This window comes from Syngnathus typhle, linkage group LG11 (genome assembly GCF_033458585.1).
Source record: "Syngnathus typhle isolate RoL2023-S1 ecotype Sweden linkage group LG11, RoL_Styp_1.0, whole genome shotgun sequence".
In the NCBI taxonomy this organism is placed as follows: Eukaryota; Metazoa; Chordata; class Actinopteri; order Syngnathiformes; family Syngnathidae; genus Syngnathus; species Syngnathus typhle.
In genome coordinates this window covers 4,837,352-4,856,649 of record NC_083748.1, presented here as the reverse complement: position 1 = coordinate 4,856,649, position 19,298 = coordinate 4,837,352, and the positions used below count along the sequence as shown (strand labels likewise).

General features: G+C 41.7%; 2 protein-coding genes across 2 annotated transcripts; one reads left to right on the top strand and one right to left on the bottom strand.

The window, feature by feature from the left end:
• Positions 1 to 802: 802 nt before the first annotated feature.
• poc1a (POC1 centriolar protein A) lies at positions 803 to 19,293 on the top strand. Its single transcript, XM_061290600.1, has 11 exons — positions 803 to 960; positions 2,614 to 2,698; positions 2,791 to 2,962; positions 3,376 to 3,555; positions 3,618 to 3,725; positions 3,811 to 3,926; positions 5,244 to 5,377; positions 6,978 to 7,046; positions 7,171 to 7,239; positions 13,569 to 13,811; positions 18,485 to 19,293. Exons 1-11 carry the CDS (start codon positions 946 to 948, stop codon positions 18,614 to 18,616), a joined length of 1,323 nt encoding a protein of 440 aa, XP_061146584.1. The 5' UTR covers positions 803 to 945; the 3' UTR covers positions 18,617 to 19,293.
• LOC133161889 (B9 domain-containing protein 2) lies at positions 1,301 to 2,301 on the bottom strand. The gene has a single exon (XM_061290603.1). The coding sequence runs from the start codon at positions 1,983 to 1,985 to the stop codon at positions 1,458 to 1,460; it is 528 nt and encodes a 175-aa protein (XP_061146587.1). The 5' UTR covers positions 1,986 to 2,301; the 3' UTR covers positions 1,301 to 1,457.
• Positions 19,294 to 19,298: the final 5 nt, after the last annotated feature.

The window sequence follows — 19,298 nt, the reverse complement described above, 5'->3', positions numbered from 1 at the left end:
TGCTTTAGGCAACATTTAAATCAAATATTTTCTCCTCTCTTTGACAACTTGCCCAAGGCAAAAACTATGAACATGTTCACACACATCCAAGCACATTTTTTTTCTCACGAGAGAAGGGTTCAACTTGAGTTAGAGTGAACACTCTATAACTCAAGTGCACCATTAATTTGTGTAAATAATTATTTCAGGTTCTACTTTCTTGTTCTGTTCTATCCGAAAACTGGCAGTGCTGAAAAGTTAATTGCATTCTAATATTTAACTTCAGTAGAATATCTGAAAACTTGGCAACTTCTAGAAGAGAAACTATGTACACTACCCTTCAAAAGGTTGGGGTCACCCAGACAATTTTGTGTTTCCCATTAAAACTAACAATTTCCATTAACAACTAATAATTGCTAAGGGGTTTTCCAATCATCCATTTGTGTAAAATTGATGCTTTGGTATAATAAAGTTTAGGAAACACTTGTATGCACATTAAAAGGATGGTGTACTATTTATGACGTCTTTTAAAGTGATTTGGCAATTGTTTTACCATTAGAGATTTTGTAGCCATATGTATAGTTTGCTCACCACTAATAGAAGCACGCTGCTCACATCTGGCGGCAATAAGCCAGCACTGCATTTTGGAAAAAGGATATTAAAACTGCGTTAGAATTGCTTGTTAACTATAAATAAATTAGGATAATAGCACATTTTACGTTCTCGGCAATATGTTGGTGTTTATTCAACAATTTATTATTGTTGGTAAGAAAATGATGCGGCGTCTCCTTTAAGGCATCTGCGGTCGCCGGGCGCCCAATCGCGGCGCGTAAACTGAAACTTGTTGTCATAGGCTAGCAGCTGAGCTAACAGCTAACAACTAGCTTTTCCCCTCACCCCGTATCACTCTTGATAAACAATTATCAAGTCGTCGCTACATATCGCGTCGTCCTTGAACCACAAAAGATGACTTCTGTACTGGTAAGAGAGTTTTTAAATCTATCTGTTAGCCGAAGTCGAAGTTGCGTCTCTTTTAAGTAGCAACTGACGTAAAACGGACGTCACAAAATCACGTTGACATTTGCAAGACTATGTGAAACTGTTCTCGTATTTCTGTTATCCACGTTAGTTTGAGGGAGTCATATTTCAAGCTTTTTTAAAAAAATGTTTTTTAAATGTTTGTGACATCTCACGAGCACACAAAAGGCATGGCAGTACGTTACGATTTGACGGAGTGCAGGAGCATACTGTAATGTTGTGCAGAAGCTGAATGAATGACATTAATTCATCAGTACTTTTTGGTTGTAAATGAAGATAAGGATTATGGAAATAAATGTTTTATTGATCAGTTCTGGAGAACACATGATTGTTGAGCATCTAAAGCCATTTAATGGTGCAACTCTTCATTCGGTAGTTCATAGTTCAAAATTGGTCTTGGGGGAAAAAAATGTACATATATAGATGCAACTCCTTTAGCGTCAACTCTCGACGCCATATTTGTCAAAGTTTCTCATGATGATGCCGAGCTCCAGCTCCACAGTACCCATGGCGGCTGTGTGCAACCTGTATCTGTCAGCCCCACTGTAGATCAGATCGGGGTTCTTGAGCTGTGGTCCGCCGCCGACGAACCTGCGCGATAGCTCCTCCTGCCAGGAACCCAGGGGCCTCCACGTACAGCAGCTAATTCGATGATGTCCCGGGCTGGAGGGGACGTGGCAGTAGCCGTAACCGAACAGCTCGCACCGACCAAACGAATCCTGGTGCCACACCTGGAGGTGGATCTTAGGCCAACCTTGGAGACCCTTGGTGGCGTAATGCAGGTCGATGGGATGGCACCAGTACGCCATGTCTCCTGTCTGCGGGCAGTCCACTTGAGTTTGACCCTGCTTCAAGCCAGAGAGAAGTCGCCACGCCCCACCAGTGTGAACCCCCCATTTGCAAAAGAGGCTGTTTCGAGGGAAGCCCGTTGCCCCGACCAACTGACCTATGATGTGCAGCTCGGCCATGGCACGAAAAATCCACTCTGGCGTGACAAAAACACTCTTTATCTCCACATCGCACGCGAGCTATGGAGCTTGCGGGCGTCACAGGCGCACGTCCATGCACAACACCGTTCGTGCGGGAACGCTCAGTGCCCCGCGTTTTGCATGTCAGGCGAGCTGAAATGGACGAGCGGAGTCCGTCAATTTACTATCAAAAAGCCGAATAATTTTGTGCAAGGCCGCGATGGATGCATAAATCTAAAAGCTAGGCAAAGAAGACACAGCGGAGACGAACGAATCTGAAGGAGGGTCTACTTCTTCTTCGCCGCTTGGAAGCGTATGCAATTGAAACAGCGCCACCATGCGGGTATAAGGCTGATAAAGATGAGCCGGCACAGTTTCATAAATGATAAGATTTAGTGAAGGAATTTGTCACTGTGAATGTGTAGAGGTACATTATAAGCAATCTAGATAATAAGTTGTCATTTGTGTGGACATTGCAGACAAAGCAGTCTACAGGCATGTGTCATGTTTTGAGCTCCATCGGCAGTCTGCCATTAAGTTCATGCAAAATCTTACATTGTTGCTTAATAATTCATGCTACAGGTCAGTGTGCTGGGTAATATTTAAAATTGTCTCCTTATCCATATAGCATGACCCGACACTTGAGCGTAATTTCAAGGGTCACAAGGGCGCTGTGACGGGTGTGGACTTCAGTAGCAACATGAAACAGATCGGTAACTGTTCTTATATCTCTCATTCATTCATAAATTTGTGTTTTAATTTGAGTTGAGTTTCCTGACAACTGCCCTGGATTGTCATCCTCCAGCCACAAGCTCCACAGACTGCAGCGTGATGATCTGGAACATGACACCTCAGAGGCGTGCGTATCGTTTTGATGGGCATGAAGACTCCATCACCTCCATCCAGTTTTCTCCTTCAGGACACCTGGTAGCCTCTTGTTCCAAAGACAAGACTGTGCGCCTTTGGGTGCCCAACATGTAGGTTTTTTGTTTTTTTTGGCCAGGATAGGAATTTAGTTATTTTTTTCTTGGTATGTTATTTACTGTTTGATTTAAAGAGTTTGGGTTAAAAAAACAACAACAAATTATTGTCAAGTAAATCTCCACATTTTGAAGACAGCTTATAAAAGCAGAGGAAAAAGTTTACACGCAATATTCATCAAAGTCAAAGTCAGCTTTATTGTCAATCTCTTCACATGTCAAGACACACAAAGAAACCGAAATTACATTTTCTCTATCCCACGGTGACGAGACATATTACACTATAGACATACAAGTAAACGACACACTATAAAAACAAGAAGGCACAAACAATAAATAATAAGAGTGATGTAGCTTTATTTTAATTTCGACTGTCAGGAATAAAACTTATTGCTTTGTGGGTTTTACAGGAAGGCTCAGTCAACTGTATTTAAGGCTCACACAGCCACCGTGCGAAGTGTGAATTTTTCCTGGGACGGTCAAGCTCTTGTCACGGCATCTGACGACAAGACGATCAAAGTGTGGGCTGTCCATCGGCAAAAGTTTCTATACTCTTTCAACCAGCATATCAACTGGGTCCGCTGTGCAAGGTATAAGACTCTTTCCGATCCCAAATTGCACCCTCATTTTTAAATTTACGCATTTCTTCCAGGTTTTCTCCAGACAGCCGCTTGATCGTTTCCTCCAGTGATGACAAAAGCATCAAGCTATGGGACAGGAACAGCAAGGAATGTGTTCATTCTTTCTACGAACATGCAGGGTGAACCATTTTTATTTTTTACAAGAATTTGACCAATGTCTTTTCCTGATGTATTAAATTGATTTTCATTTTGTCTTTTATGAAGTTATGCAAACCACGTGGATTTTCATCCCAGTGGAACGTGCATCGCTGCAGCCAGCACTGACAACTCAGTCAAGGTGTGGGACATTCGAACCCTTAAGATGTTGCAACATTACCAAGGTAAAGAGTCAAGACGCTCGCTATTATTTTACATAATCACAGCCGGTTAAATTTAAGATGACAATTAACTGTTTTTCTGGATTAATTTGCATTCATATATTTTTTTTTCCCTTGCCAGTGTTGAGCGGGAAGGGGGGGGGGGCATTATGTTTGTCTACTGCTTGGTTGTGTTGATTAGCTCCCCTTAGTGGATTTCAGATGCGAGAACTAATAACGGCAAATGACACTAGACGTTAACAACTCCCACTCCTCCTCTTCATTATTTTGATTGAGATTACAAGTTCCCAGACTGATGTGATAAAATAGGATTCACTTGTTTTAAGTGGCCAAATTGAAATCATTTTTTTTTTGTTTTGATGCATCCTCATTATCTGTGATTTGGAAGTTAACATGGGAACTTCAAAAGTCACAACCGCCCCACCACCAAGTGGTACAATCTGGACTTCAAACAAGCCAAATCTCTTGAAAAAATGAAATTATGATCTGTGTGACTTCAATTTAGTGAGCCTCCAGAGCAGTGGTTCTTAACCTTGTTGGAGGTACCGAACCCCACCAGTTTCATATGCGCATTCACCGAACCCCTCGTTAGTGAATTATTATTTTTTTTAATTCAAGACATAGATGTTTTTTACCAATGTACAAAATGAGCCGTGCATGAATATCACCTTGTTCAACGAACAAAACCAACACAATGCATGAACTCACAACAAATTACATACTGGCAAATCAGAATTTACACAATAAATCAGGTTTGTTCGGCCCTCCTCAGTGGAGTCTCTGTCGAACCCCTGAGACCGACTCACCGAACCCGTAGGGTTCGATCGAACCCAGGTTAAGAACCACTGCTCCAGAGCATTAGAGAGTTCAATCGAGGACAGCCATCAGCTATCATCTTTCAGCCAAGAGAGGGCGCTCGTGGTTCACAAAAAGAAAACCTCGCTGTGCTCATTTTGTCTGTCAAGAATCCAATTACTACGGTGCACGTGGACATGAATCAAATGTGATTATAAAAGCTTGCCGCAGGCTATTGCAATTGACATCCCCGTTTGTGGGAATGTAAACATGTTGTTGAGCCACCATCAAGGCACAGTGTGGGGAGGAGCATAAAATAGAGTTGGTGGTACATCGAAAATGGTGGAAATAATCGATTATATGCGGAATTGCTTTGAATTATGCAGGTAGGTTAATTATGAACAACAGGCCTCTACAGGTCACGCGGTGCCTACGGGTCACGTGATGCTGTGTTTAAGGCTAAGAACAATTTAACAGTATTTAAATATTTCTTCGTCTTTTGTACTTTGTGCGTTTTCTCTCCAGTTCACAGTGGCGTGGTGAACAGTTTGTCTTTCCACCCATCTGGTAATTTCCTCCTCAGCGCGTCCAACGATTCCACAACCAAGATACTGGACCTCGTGGAGGGAAAACTGTTGTTCACACTGCACGGACACCAGGTACAAACACGCGCCCAAGTTCTTTACATTTTGGACATATAGCTTCAAATTCAAAGGAGTCAACTTGCCGATAACTCACGGCATGCTGAGTTTAATTTAAGTTTTGTTTTGGTCAGAGATCACCAGCTTTTTTTTTTTTTTTTTTATAAACAGAAAGGTACCTCCAGTGCTGATTTGACAAAATTGGATCACATTCCATTGAATTTTGTTCTTATTAACAGTATGTACCATATGTTTGGTCATTTACTTGTTTCCCCCTCTTTTGTGTATGTGTACACAGTGTATTTTAATACTTGCCAGGCAAGCAGCCCACTCATACTGACTCATCTCCAGAACAGGACTGTTTCTTCCTCTGTCCGTGTGGCTCCTCTCCTCCTCCTCCTCCTCCTCCTCCTCCTTTTCTTTTTCCTCTTCTTTGTTTCATCTCCTTCCATTTGTCCAACGTCAATTTCACTCTGTCTGTTGTCACAGCTTTGATATTCTCACTTTAGACTCGTCTGGACTGGCAGGCACAACAACCAGTGGCAACCTATCAATCCAACACAATTCTGTGTCCCGAGCGTGATGTCTTTGTAGGACACTTGTCACTTCCTTGTACTATTTTTTTTTTTAAGATCAATCATATCCCTCTTCTCACACCTCTGAAGTTGTCATCTCACGCACACACTCGCCATTTGTCACATTGTTCTTTTTGGCTCAGCACCGACCCCAATCTGTTCAAGCAGGGAGCTCTCACAGACTATAGTAGAGCCTCTAAGTTCAAATGGTGTTGATCATTAAGAATTATTGGCTTCTAAAATCATACAAAAAAAACAGGAGACTGTCCAAGGCTTTCCTGTTTTATCGTTTCTACTGTGTTTTAACTTTTGCTTACTCCTAAATGGCAGCTGAGAACAGACTCTCGCCACCCACACCGCATACCAGTTTGGCCTGCTCTCATGCAAATTAGCCATGCGGTTAGGCTGCTCAGTACAGCATGATAAAAGTCAACAACAATTAGAATAATAATAATAATGGAAGGACAGAATGCACAGCGGCTTGTCAAACTATATATCATGAGCCATGCACGTTGAGGTTGAATTGTGTTCAAACTCTGTTCGGGGCACCAGATGGAGGCAGGGTGGAGTAAAGAGCGAACAAATGCACATACAGTATTATTGAACGTCTACCCAGAGCAAAGTACAGTAATGTGTGTTCGTCTCGTCCCGGCATGTGCCAGCCTGGCAGCAGGCATTAGTCAGAGCAGAAACAGAACATACTGTCTGTCATATCGTCGCGTTGCCATAGTGACACTGTCTGCTTCGCTCAGGTGCTTCTGGGAAAGCATTCCTCACACAAGCCGGCCTGTCTGGGTTCCAGCCGCGCATAGGACGCAGCTCCCGTTTTATTATTTCCACTCGCCTCATGTGTGAGTTTCATTTCCATTCCTTTGTCCCGACACCCCCAAGGTGATCATTTGCCGGTTCCGACCAGAGATTGACCCCTGCCCACCTGCGTCTACTGCTTTCTTTATTGGTTCCCCGTGCAGGTTTAGCAGTTAGCAGAGGAGTCGTCAGGTGAGACAAAGATTCAAAGTGATCTCGCCTCTGTTTCTCCACAGGGTCCAGTAAAATGTGTGGCCTTTTCCAGAACGGGGGAGTACTTTGCCTCTGGAGGTGCTGATGAACAGGTAATAAGTTCAAGTCACTTGTAGCCTTTTAAGTTGCATTTTATAGCAAAACAATATCCCTATAAGCATTCATGTACATGTTGTTTTTGGCAAAAATACGTGACAATGTTATACCGTCCTGCAGGTGTTGATGTGGAAGAGCAACTTTGATGAGCCCAGTGGAACAGCCAACAAGCAACAGTCCAACAACAAGGTGCCAGCAAGTTCATAGATGAGCAAAATGAGCGAGTTTGGGAGAATGCCTGTCTGAATGTTCTCAACTTCTTATTTGCTCACTGGTCTTCAGACTGCAAACTCATTGAAACTAAATCAATTTCAAATGGTATTACCTCAATTTTTTTGCAAAGCAATTTTTTATCCCGCAATAGCAGAATGTTCACATTCAACGTAAATATTATGCTTAAATATTAACATAATCTCACAGGTTCACGTACAGGTTTATGCAAATATTTACAGCTAGTGCAAAAGTAAACACATGGCACCCACATGGTACAGATGCCCTGGTGTTTAGTGTTTTCGTGCTGCCTTTTCCCCTCCAAGCATATTGCAACCTTTGAAGTCTGGCGTATTCCACGTCTCTGGTGCAGGACCATCAATATCTATCTGGTCCTGCACCTTCACTTTGATGTGAAACACTTTCATCCCTATTCCCTGACTTTTATTTGCATATTAATATATAATCTCTTGTTTATGTGATGGCAACATTTTTTAATGCGATCTTCATATAGGTAGTAGGTTGTGTAAGTCTCTTGTAATAACAATTCAAATATCTAGATCAGTGCTTCTCAAATAGTGGGGCGCGCCCCCCTTGGGGGGCGCGGTGCTATTCCTGGGGGGGCGCGTGTGACCCTGGGGAACAGGCTTTTTTTTTGGCAGTACTAGAATAAAGTGTAATTGCGCGTTTACTACAGCAGGGGGCAGTGGCGCTCTCATTGTTACTTCTGTCACGTTTGCGACAGTGCAACATTTTACGACTTACAAGACAAGTTAGGATAGTCACGGTGGGGAGGGGGGGCGCGAATAGTTTTCTTCTTGCTAGGGGGGGGCGTAACAGAAAATAATTGAGAAGCACTGATCTAGATGAACCCGTTCCAGTGAAAAAAATCAGTTATGGATATCAATATGTTTATTATATCTAATTACAATACATGAAGGTCTCCTCAACAATTCATCCCTAAATTGACGTTTAAAGTTGATCCTAGATAATGGACAGATAAACAAGGTCGTAGGGTATTGCGGCTATTAGCTCTCTTTAAATATTAAAATGCATCGTCAAATATCGCTTTCACACTTAAAAGGCGAAGGTGGTTGCCAGGAGGGGAGGAAGCGTCAGGGAAGGGTTCCGATTTCAATCATTTCCACCTGCCGCAGTGTTACTTACATCAACAAGGGCAACGTCAAGGTCCTCACAGGCGCAACACTCAGCATCTTTCTTTCCTTCTTGCCTCTATTGATCGCTCTCCTGCCTACGGACCAGAGCCACACACTAGGATCAATCTTTGAACTTTCTCATACCCGATTGGTCACTTGCCTCAACAAGTGCAATCAAGTGTGTATCTGTTCGCTGAGATTTTAGAGTAGCTAGCTTTAATTATCGGGATTGCATCGAGTCACGTTGGGGAAATGCAAGATCAGAACCAGAAGGAGAATCTGAAAACCGGACTTAGATGTTTTATTATCCTCAACTGGGCTCCTTTTGATTAAAAAAAAAAAAAGGGCATCTGTCAATTGACTGACACGCTATTATATACAGTACATGACAAAATTTTATATTAGATACTGTACATGGCAAAATTGTAATCATTTTTTTAAAAGCTTTCGACATACACTGTCATTGCCCTTATAAAAAGAGTTTTGGGAGGATAATGTTTTTTCTCAATTTTTTAAACCCTCAGCTATCCTGGAAAAGTACACATGTACTTGTATTCTCTATAAAATAACGGTCAGGTGCTTTTACCTTTCCAACCTAAATGCTAATGCTCCTGGCTCCAATGGTTTGGGCCTAATGATTTTAATCACTAGAGTAATTAATAGAGAACTAGCTAGTTTCAAAGGAGATTTATTTCTTTGCGTTAGATAACCAAAATAACTCTGGACTTTGCAAGAGTAGCTAAAGAGCGGCGGGGGTCATAGCGAAAGGTCATTTGCCTGAAATTGTATTCATAACTGCCAAGCAACTCAGCAGCTACCCACCGATTGCATGAAATGTTTTTTTAACTTCAATAATACCGTCAGATCAGGCTGTAATTAAAACCATAACAAAATTAAAGCATTCCCTGAAGCTTCTACTTAGGACTTTAAAACCACGTGTTCCTCTTATAAGAATACAAACACGTGTGGAACATTATTTAAACAATGTGCCATTCTAATTAAGGTTGTTTTTCCTGTGCTTTGATTCATCTCCTTTTTTTTTTTTTTTTTTTTTCTCTGAATTGTCACCTGCAAATTGTAACGTTGGCATCCATGCCTGGTGACGCACCAGGAAAGTGCCACCTTCCTAGGTTTTTCTTTTCATGTATTATTTATCCATTCAGACTTCATTATTTATAGCGCCTCTTTCATCTGCCACGTGTGTGTGTCGCCTGAGAGGGAAGGGAAGGAGTGAAAAAATTTCACCCTCTCGCTTAAACAGTAGTCGCTTAGAAATGGATTTCAAACGCTTTATGGATTTAGGCGTAAACAACCAACAAGCGGAGTTCTAATAACGGGAGGTAAATCTTTCTCACCTCGCGTCCCAAGGAAGTGAAGCGGGATGATGCAGGGAATAGAACGCGTGAAAGTGTTCTGCCACCAGAATGAACACAGATAGCTCGTTAAATACAACTTTATTTTTCCAAGCATTGTGGAAACATGGAATAATTTAACGGAAACTATTACATATATTCAGGCATATTCACATGTAGTGACCCGGAAATTTACATTATTCTTTCTCAGGATTTTCATACCAAGATTTTCTCATCATTGATTGCTTAGTCCTCAAATGCACTTTTATTCAGAATAACTTCAAGTGGCAGTGACACATATTCTTTCCAAGACAATTAAAACCTCCTATCTATGTTTTTGGAAGAACCTTCCCCGATTCTATGCTCAGAATCCACTCCCAGCCCAATACAGGTTACGGTTACAATTAATTTAATCAAAACGAGATTGACTAACGAGAGAAATGCATGGAGGGAAAGGCCGCTCACAGTTGAAGCTTACCCCCCCTTGGGAATCAACTCCACAGGGAATTCCAAACTAGCGCATTTGATATGCTGATCTGGTTATGTGCTTGGATGCGAGGCTGCATGCGTGATAATTTGCCAGTCATGAGCACGCCACCAGAAACACTGAGGCCTGTTTGTTCAAGACAATAAGTCCGCTTTTAAACAAAGCTCTTGCCCGGTCGAAGAGGCTGTACAGCTTCTGATTTCCTCACTGCTGTGGGAAAAGAAATGAGTGCATGCGTGTGTGTGTGTGTATGTGTGTGTGTACGAGCGCCATCCATAGCTGACAGGCAGATCAGCTCTCTCTTATCACATCCGTCCTAATCTTCCCCGCCTCCCCCCCCCTCGTCTCTAGCTTCACATCTGGGTCTTTCTCCCCGCTCACGTGTACAGGCAGACGATCCGCACGCTCGCAACAGGCTCCCCTTCACAATTCGACACACATGCACACTCCACCGCACTGCACTGCGCTGCACTGCACGGCTTTAGGATTCGGAGGGACAGACTTTAGTAGCAGCATGAACTTCTGTTCCCCCTTTCATTGTTTTCATTGCGCTACTGCACGGTACATGCATATAACTGCAATACTGAGAAGTTACTGAAAGCGAGTCTTTGAAGGCCCTGTTTTGCTGGGCATGATGTGAGATCCCAAATCTTCAAACTTTAAAAGATGATGTGATGTAGAGTTGACTAAAACATAATAAATAATGATAAATATATGGGCACGTTTCATAGACCAGTGAAATAATCCACAAAATTTATGAAACAGCTTTTACTGTCCTGTATGTGGGTCTTTCATCGTTTCTTTAAGCTTTCGATGATTATGATTACGTCAACAATGGGAAATGAGCCGGAAAGGGGAACATGAGAGAAAGAGGGAGGAGATGGACCTGGGACTAGATCGCAACAGGAGTTAAAGAGGGCAGATAATGGGCCAGTAGAGCAGGAGAACAAACGGGAGGAAATGGGGAGTGAAAGGTAGGAACGTGAAGAAAAGGTGCAGTTGTGTGATGCAAAAGATAGAAAAAGGGAAAACGAAAGAAATGGTTGCGTTTGCTCACATGCAGCCTCTTTGGAATGACGTAACTCGATGGTATGGTGGTGACTATCTTTTGGGTCCATTTCCAAACTTTTCTCATTTCTTTGGCAAAAGTCTTTTGACGTGATTTGTGGATCTTTGAATTGGCTCAGGATTGACTCAGGTCCTTAAAACGTCAAGCTGCCCTACCCAGCTTGGAGACCTGCTTTAATTATTGACAGAACATGGAAACATATCTAAAGCAGGGTTCCAAAGCAGAACCTCAATACCTCTTTTGGTCTTGCAGTCCCATTGTTTGAATGAGAATGTACGCTTTTGCTAACGGCACACATTCTTCTAGCATTTCTCATTTTATACATGTCCTGGAACATGTGTAACTTATAATGGTAATGCTAGCTGGGTGAAAGCATGCCAATGAGGCAGACTGCATGACTTCAGAGCTTTGGCACCTCAATAAAATGCCCCCGCAAATGTTATGAGTAACACCTGGGTTGGAAAAGAGCCTCATAGCCTTTGAGAGTTTTTCAAGTTTCAGCCTCCTTTTGTATCAAGTTATGAAACCCGGCCATGAGCTTGTGTCCCAGCTTGTGTCCGTCTCCGCTCATAAAAACGTTCTCTTCTTGAGTGTCACTCTTTGTGTAGTGCGCCATGCAAGGTCCTTTGATGGATTGCTGCTTTCAAATCAAAGTTTCATTTGGGCCTCAGGAAATTTTCCACTGTTGGTTTTCCACTTCAGGTGATTCATTAGTCAGGGTGGTGCTGGGTCGGTGTGCGTCGTATACAGTTTGTGTTTGCATTTGGCCACATCGAGGTTTTGCCTGACTGGCGTCTGTCGTACAAAACTTGCTGTGTAAAAATGTCACCTGAAAATATAACGAATACACACAGTTGAAAAACATTTCCTTTGGTCTATTCGTGACTTCCAAATGAAAGAGCAATGCTTACGAAAATCAGGGCAGAAGAATATAGAAGGAAATGCCCCATTCCAATTTCAACGGAGGCGATGTAAACCGAATACAGATGTGAAATCTTGAGGAGGGGGAATGGAAAACAACGAAATGGTAATAAATCAGAATGTCACATGCTCTACTGTTGCTTAATGCATATGATAATGTGAATCAGATGCCAAAGTGTGCACCAGATAATATTAGCGAGGCATAATGTACCGTAATGACGGGCTGTATTTTTCACAATCAGCGTATAAACACCGCTGAGGAAACTTGAGGACATTGTCATACTGATTTTTTTTACATAAACTGTTTTGGTTGGCCTGCGGTGACCCCTCACAGCATAAACTCGGAATACACCGAGACCACTTTAAATTTCAGATGAAAAGTGATTGTTCAAAAACACAAAATATGATTTTTTTTTTTCTCAACAGTTCTAAATCCAACAGTTTTAAAGTAACACATTTTCACTACTGACATTTTAACATGAAATCTGTCAGACTGTCGTTCTCCTCCTTTTGGGTTACTCCCAATTCTGGGGGAAGTAAGTCTGTCACTACCGTGTATAGTTCGGAAGTACATGTTGGAGCATGCGCTTCGTGTTGAGCATAATTATTTTGTTTGGTGCGGAAGGTAGTCTTTTGCCACCCACGCTGAGCTGCATACTCTCGTTCTTAGTTTTCAGTCACTTAGGTGTGATGAAATAGCTTACCTCCATGAGTTATCCTTGCACATTTATTTAGTTATAGGGTGCACCTCAGTTTCCTGATACTGGTTAGGGCTTAAACATCAGGTTTAGAATTTGGCGTCAGGCTTAGACTTGTATGTTTTAGTTAAGGTCGGGGTTTCAGTTTTGGGGATTTAAGGTTCAAGATTGAAACTCGTTTTTTTCTTTTTTTTTTATAGTTCGGATTTCAATTTAGGATTTCAAATTCGGGTTCATCTCATTTTCTTTTTGTTCCAACACTATCAGTCTCAAGTTTAAGGTTTTGAGACTCAGGTGTCAAACTCAAGGCCCGGGGGCCAGATGCCGCCCGCCACATCATTTTATGTGGCCCGCGAAGACAAATTGTGCATCAAATTCGTGTCATTACTAACATCTTTTTTTTTTTTTTTAATATTTGACAAGTTTTTCTCGTTTGATTTGAAAACGAGTTATTTGTTTTGTAGCTTTTACTGTATATAATATGAGGTGCTCATACATTAATTGGGTTGACAGTCATAATGGGCTTCCGAAAGAAGCCATGACTACAATGCGGCTCACCAAATAAATGAGTTTGACACCCCTGTTTTAAGATGTTGACTGTGTTCCTGTTTCCTGTGATTTTAGGCCTCAGATGAAACCCGAACTGCTGCCAAAATGGGCCGTCGTCACAGTGGAACCATGCAGCCTCACGCCTACAGAAGTTCCAGCACCAGTTCCAGCCACATGACTTCGAGTCCCACCCACGCAAAGGTCCACGGCCCGGCTCAACCCTCGCTCCAAGAAACCCATGCCATCGAGGAACCCATCAGCCCTAATCTTACAAGCACACTTGAACACATTATTGGCCAACTGGATATTCTCACGCAGGTAAGCGGACGTCGGGCTCAGCTTTGGAGGAACGCAAGCACCGCACCACCCACTCATGCAGTAGAGAACAAAAGCTTCCTTTTACTTCTCAACTTGTAGGACAGAAATGGTTTCAGCGACACAAACTCGATTATGATTACATATGGTGCTTGACACCGCTTCGAACTGCTTGATTAATCACGTTTTGTTCAGTACATTACCACTCAAAAACTGTTCAGAATGGACTTGGTTGTAATTCTCAGTTTTTATTGTCAGCATCAGACCCTTTGTGTTGTTCTATCTATATTTCATTCATGAATTATGGATGCTCAGATAACAAGAGCAGGTATTTGTAGTTCCCCATTCATAGTAGCAATATTTTATATCTGACTACTTTAGGTAGCTTTGGCTACCCTATATTGTGGAACTTGGGTTGGAGAGTCTACAAATTCCAAGCTGAGGACATGCCACATAGGAATCTTTGCAGTCAAAACACATGAATGTGTAGAAACCTGCATGGGATTCTGCAAAAAAAAAAAGTAGCAAATAGCTCCGCGAAGCAGGCTGCAGCACGCTTTGACACCACTTCCACATTTCACCACCAATACATGTTTCCTTCAAATCTGAAAACTCAACATGGCGACCGGAATATCTGACACAATGACAAGTCACGGAATGAACTCTGACCTTTGCTGTCTTCACATGTCAAGTTTCAGATGCCCGTTTCACTCTAATTTCTCTCTACCACTTTCCAATCCCACCGGCCAGCTATCAAATAAGGCAAACGTGAGCATATTCTAACAGCCATGCTTTTAGGAAAGCACGGATAACTGCCGATATTTTCTTTCTTCGCCATTCACCTCTTTGTGATTCTCACAGTCGAGGAATCTGAGGGAAGCGAATGAATTATTCAGCATACGACAGAAGCTTCCAAAGACACACTTTGCAGTCTTAGCTGTTTTTCACTTGTCCACCCAGCTCGTTGGTTGTCTTTCCCCTTCTATATGTACTGTGTAAGTGCTATACATCACTCTATACTGACTTTTTTTTTCCCCTTCCACTCAAGCCAGAGTACTTATTGAATGTCTTCCATCAGTCGTCCTATGAAAGCATCGCAGGGAAGTTAAGCCGCCATTTCTAGAAACATGTTCCAATACATTCCAGAGATGTAACCGGAGAATAATCTCTGATTAACGAGTCGGTTTTCCTTTTCTAGAATACGTCACGCTAATGGCCTTGGTCTAAGCCTTTATTATACTTTTTAACTAATACTAGTTCTCACACTGTCAAAAGTCATTTTTATTAAAGGATCGACAGTTTTAATAAGCCCATGCATAGAAAATCTCTTTCCCATTGCTTCGTGAATACACTTGAAAAGCTGACCTTCCTCCTTTACATAAGGTTTTTGAGCTTAATGTCCTTGAGCTATGCTAGCGTATAGTCTTAGCATGTCAACAATTTAGAGTACCGTAATTTTCGGACTATAAATCGCACCGGAGTATAAGTCGCACCAGCCATAAAATGCCCAAAAAAGTGAAAAAAAATATATATGTATATAAGTCGCTCCTGAGTATAAATCGCCCCCCCACCCAAACTATGAAAAAAAACGCGACTTATAGTCCGAAAATGACGGTATGTCGAAATGAGACAAAGCGAGTAAAAAAACTGGACTTTCGCTCTGGTATTGAAACATTTAATGCTAAGAACACATTGTAGAAAGAATTTCTGTACACACACACACACTAACACCCCCCTCACTGTATATTTGGGTCATGTGTTTTCGACTTAACATGAAGGTTGTGTTTTCAACTCGTTTTGTATTTTTATTCCTCACTTTTCGACTGAAGCGGTGAGATATCAACATCTTTTGGGTCAGACATTGCGTGGGCCGTAGCAAAGCGATGAGACTTTGCGTGTAACACAGGCCGATAACGCTTAAGGGGATGGGGAGTATAATGCATTCAAGAGTGAAAAGAAAAACGACTCACTCTATTTTAGGGGGCATAAAGATTTGGTTCCTATCCTAAATGAAAACTATAGACCAGTGGTGTCATGTTGCCACAGCCCGGGGACGCGTGCACAATCACACAAATGACATTCGTAAGGGTGAGGACTGAGGGGGCCATATCAGGTTGGTAAGATAAACAGGGTATTATTGATCAAGAGAACACAGACTGGGAGAAAGATATAGACGCCTCGGATGGATTGAATAACAGGAGATGCCTCCACTGATGACCCCAAAAGAAAACGCCCCTCATCCTCACAAGACCAAGCCTTCAGACGGCAATTTACTCCGAATTTGTTTGCTGGTTCATACCTTAAAATTTGACCACAATCCATTCTGGCAAAATTTGATTTGGTCATTTTTCAAAGCAGTATTTCATGTTAGGAGTAATTATATTGGGAATAATCGGTTCCATGGCGCATACATTAACACTAAAAAACCCTTTTCAATATTCTAAACCTTAATGAAGAAACATACCAGGGCTTTTCAGCCATTTTGTCTTTGAAAATACAATTATATAATACTTTGATCAGCATTCTGTACGAGATATCACAGTAGTCCAGTACTGTTTGAACTCCTCTGGAATTCTGCATGCCCTGATGTTCTGCCAACTGACTCAAAATTTTTGATTTGTGCAGTTGGAAGGTTAATCCGTGAAGTCTCCAAGTCCATGTTTTTAGTTCAACCTGAGACTCTCTCCAAACTTCGCCTAGCTTTACTTTTTGGGATCTTTACAAGCATCACTCGGATCCAGTTGCAAAATTCAGGCTGCATTTTTTTTTTTCTCTCCAAACAACTCAATTTGGCCAGCTTCTCACAGCAGTGAAAGACACCCGAGACCCCCACAAGTCTGACAATAGCCTCATGGAAAAACTCTGTTCAATATCAAACCTAAAAAAAATATCTCTGAGCAAGAATCTGATTACTATCAGGGCCCGCAATATTCATTCGGTGTAGGACGGTTTCATAACACATACTAATTACTTTGGCTAAGATGTTCCCTTTGCCTCGTGTGGAGTAATCAAAAAAACCTTCAGGCTCCCCTTCACTTAATTTGTTCAGTAATGAGGGAATAAGTCATTTTTCATGTAACATTATACCTTAAATGAGTTATCACGTAACCGTTTATGTTAGAACCAATTCAGCAGGAGATTTAATGGTAGCGTTTTAATACTTGATCAAGAACATAATTGACAAAATAGCACTGACAAATGGTTTCACTGCTATTCATTACAGAGCAGTGTCGACGCATTTTTGAGCTTTTTGACAGATTGTGTCACAATTTAAATACCTAAACTACCAAAATGTTGAAAAACATACCTCATGTCCATCGATGACAGTGGCAGTAAATCCCGTTGACGACTTTAGACATTCATGGCAGTGAATGAATCATGTCCAATAATAAAATCATGAACTGGATACATATTGAGATGAGATTTAAGCATCATGTAATTCCACTCCAAAGTATTTTTTTTATCGAACCACCATTGACACTTTGTGTGAAATCATTGTGGAAAAAAAATTTAGCACTGTAACATTTGTAACAAATCAACACTCCAAACAGACAATGCCTACGAAATCATAAAAAATTGACTAAATATCCTTTTTTCCAACCAACCCTGCAAACAAGGTCTTTCAATTGAAAAATTCAACGAGACAGTTTGAGACACATTGATGTGTTCCTCACTCGCAGTCGCTTCTTTGCCGCACTGTGTTTGTCACCAGGCAACACAAGGGAGACATTCACAATCATGTTACTGTTTTCCCGCTTCCTTGAGATGATCCATTTTTTTTCCAGAACCGTTGTCGTAAAAGTGCTGTCTGGATGATTTGTGATCATTATTACACCGCCCCGGCTTTGCAATGGGACACCAATGTTCTCTTGTCTTGAATGTCTTCAGGCACTACTCGAAATTCAAATAACAAATCAGTCCGTCATGGGCAAAAACAAAGAAAATCAAATGAAAGCCAAGCAACATCTACTCATTTTGCTGCAGTCACAAATAATTCAATCAAGAAACGGCTCAGCCTTGAACTTGCCAGACCACTGGCACCAGCAACATGTGCTTGGTTCATTAGAGAACAATTTCTAGTCTGTTATTTACCTTAGTTGCAGTGAATTGAAAGTATTTGACAAGTGAAGTGCGCAAGGCTTAAACTCATCTCAATCTTGAAGGTGTCAGGACAGTTGTGTTCTAAATAGAGTGGAAGCACAAGTAGAAATGGTTTAGCTCACAGATGTCAAACTCAAGGCCTGAGGTCAAATTTGGTCCGCCACATCCTTTTATGTGGCCTCCCAAAACAAATTATGTTCATCGAATTATCTTGCTGAAATACCAGCAAAATCTAAACTGTTTTGAAATGAAAACAACTTGAAGAGTGTTCATCTTTGGAGTTTTCATGGATTTTGCTGAACTGCTGAATACACCGATCTATATTCCACATATTCTTAAGTATCTTGTGCCAGGCAGAAGCAGATCTTTTCTAAGCAATAATGTTCCGCACTCACGGCGCTTTCAAAGTACACAAACTGCCTCATTCACACTCACACAATTGCGGCCATTATTTGTCCATCACTGTCACGCCGGCGCGGCACGTCCTTGTCTAACATGCCTCCTCTGTCCTCTCCCTATCCATCTCCTTCCTCTCCTCTTCATCTCGCTTCCCCACCTCCTCTTTCTCCGTCCAGACGGTGTCTATCTTGGAACAGCGGCTGTCACTGACAGAAGACAAGCTGAAGGAATGTTTACAGAACCAGGTGGCGTCTCAAGCGCAAACGTTTCCAGACGAGGGGAGTTGGACACCGGCCGCCCCGCACTGAGCCTCGTCGCTCGAGATGCGGCAGGGACAAAAGTTGCAGAGGTGGTTGTTTGCGACAAAACTCTTTTCTGCTGATGAAGTGTGTTTACAGTAGGCGACGTTTTCCTGCTTGCCTAAGCGAGACCTTTTTCTTTTGTTTTTTTTTTTAGCTCGTTTTGGACAAACTTGGCATCAAATAGCAACCAAAGCTTCATTCACAATTTAAACATTTGAGCTGATTCCATCCTCTTTCAAAAGTAACGTATCATAAGAAGACTGATTCCCTTAAAACCATCTGGCCCGCTCTCGCAAAGTGGTCCACTATAGGTCTATAGACGGTCCTGTAGATTCCCTGGTCAATTGCCGCTTCTGTTACCATGACAACTCACAGACATCAAAATATTTATTTGTGGAGGTAGCATTTCCTAAACTACACTATATGTACATAACAGCTTGTAGTATATGAGCCATCAATATAAAGTACTATAGGCCCATAAAATGGCTCCATATGTTCTCGTTAAGTGAAAGCTAATCTCGGGGTGCTTTTTGTATATTTGGATTTGCTTTCTGTACTCGGACTACAACGTGACTTTTACTGTTGTAGCCCAACCTTCATCTTGTGTTTTTATCCTTTTTTTTAATTCCCTTTCCTACTTGAAATTAAAGAGACTCCAGATGCTGTTTCATAACTCCCTGCAAGTCCA

Excerpts from the sequence above, each read along its gene's own strand:
- poc1a (XM_061290600.1), top strand. Across the intron at positions 7,047-7,170 it reads CTGGAGGTGCTGATGAACAG|GTGTTGATGTGGAAGAGCAA; the intron begins GTAATAAGTTCA and ends ACCGTCCTGCAG. Across the intron at positions 13,812-18,484 it reads AACTGGATATTCTCACGCAG|ACGGTGTCTATCTTGGAACA; the intron begins GTAAGCGGACGT and ends TTCTCCGTCCAG.
- LOC133161889 (XM_061290603.1), bottom strand. The coding sequence starts at position 1,985 with ATGGCCGAGCTGCACATCATAGGTCAGTTGGTCGGGGCAACGGGCTTC.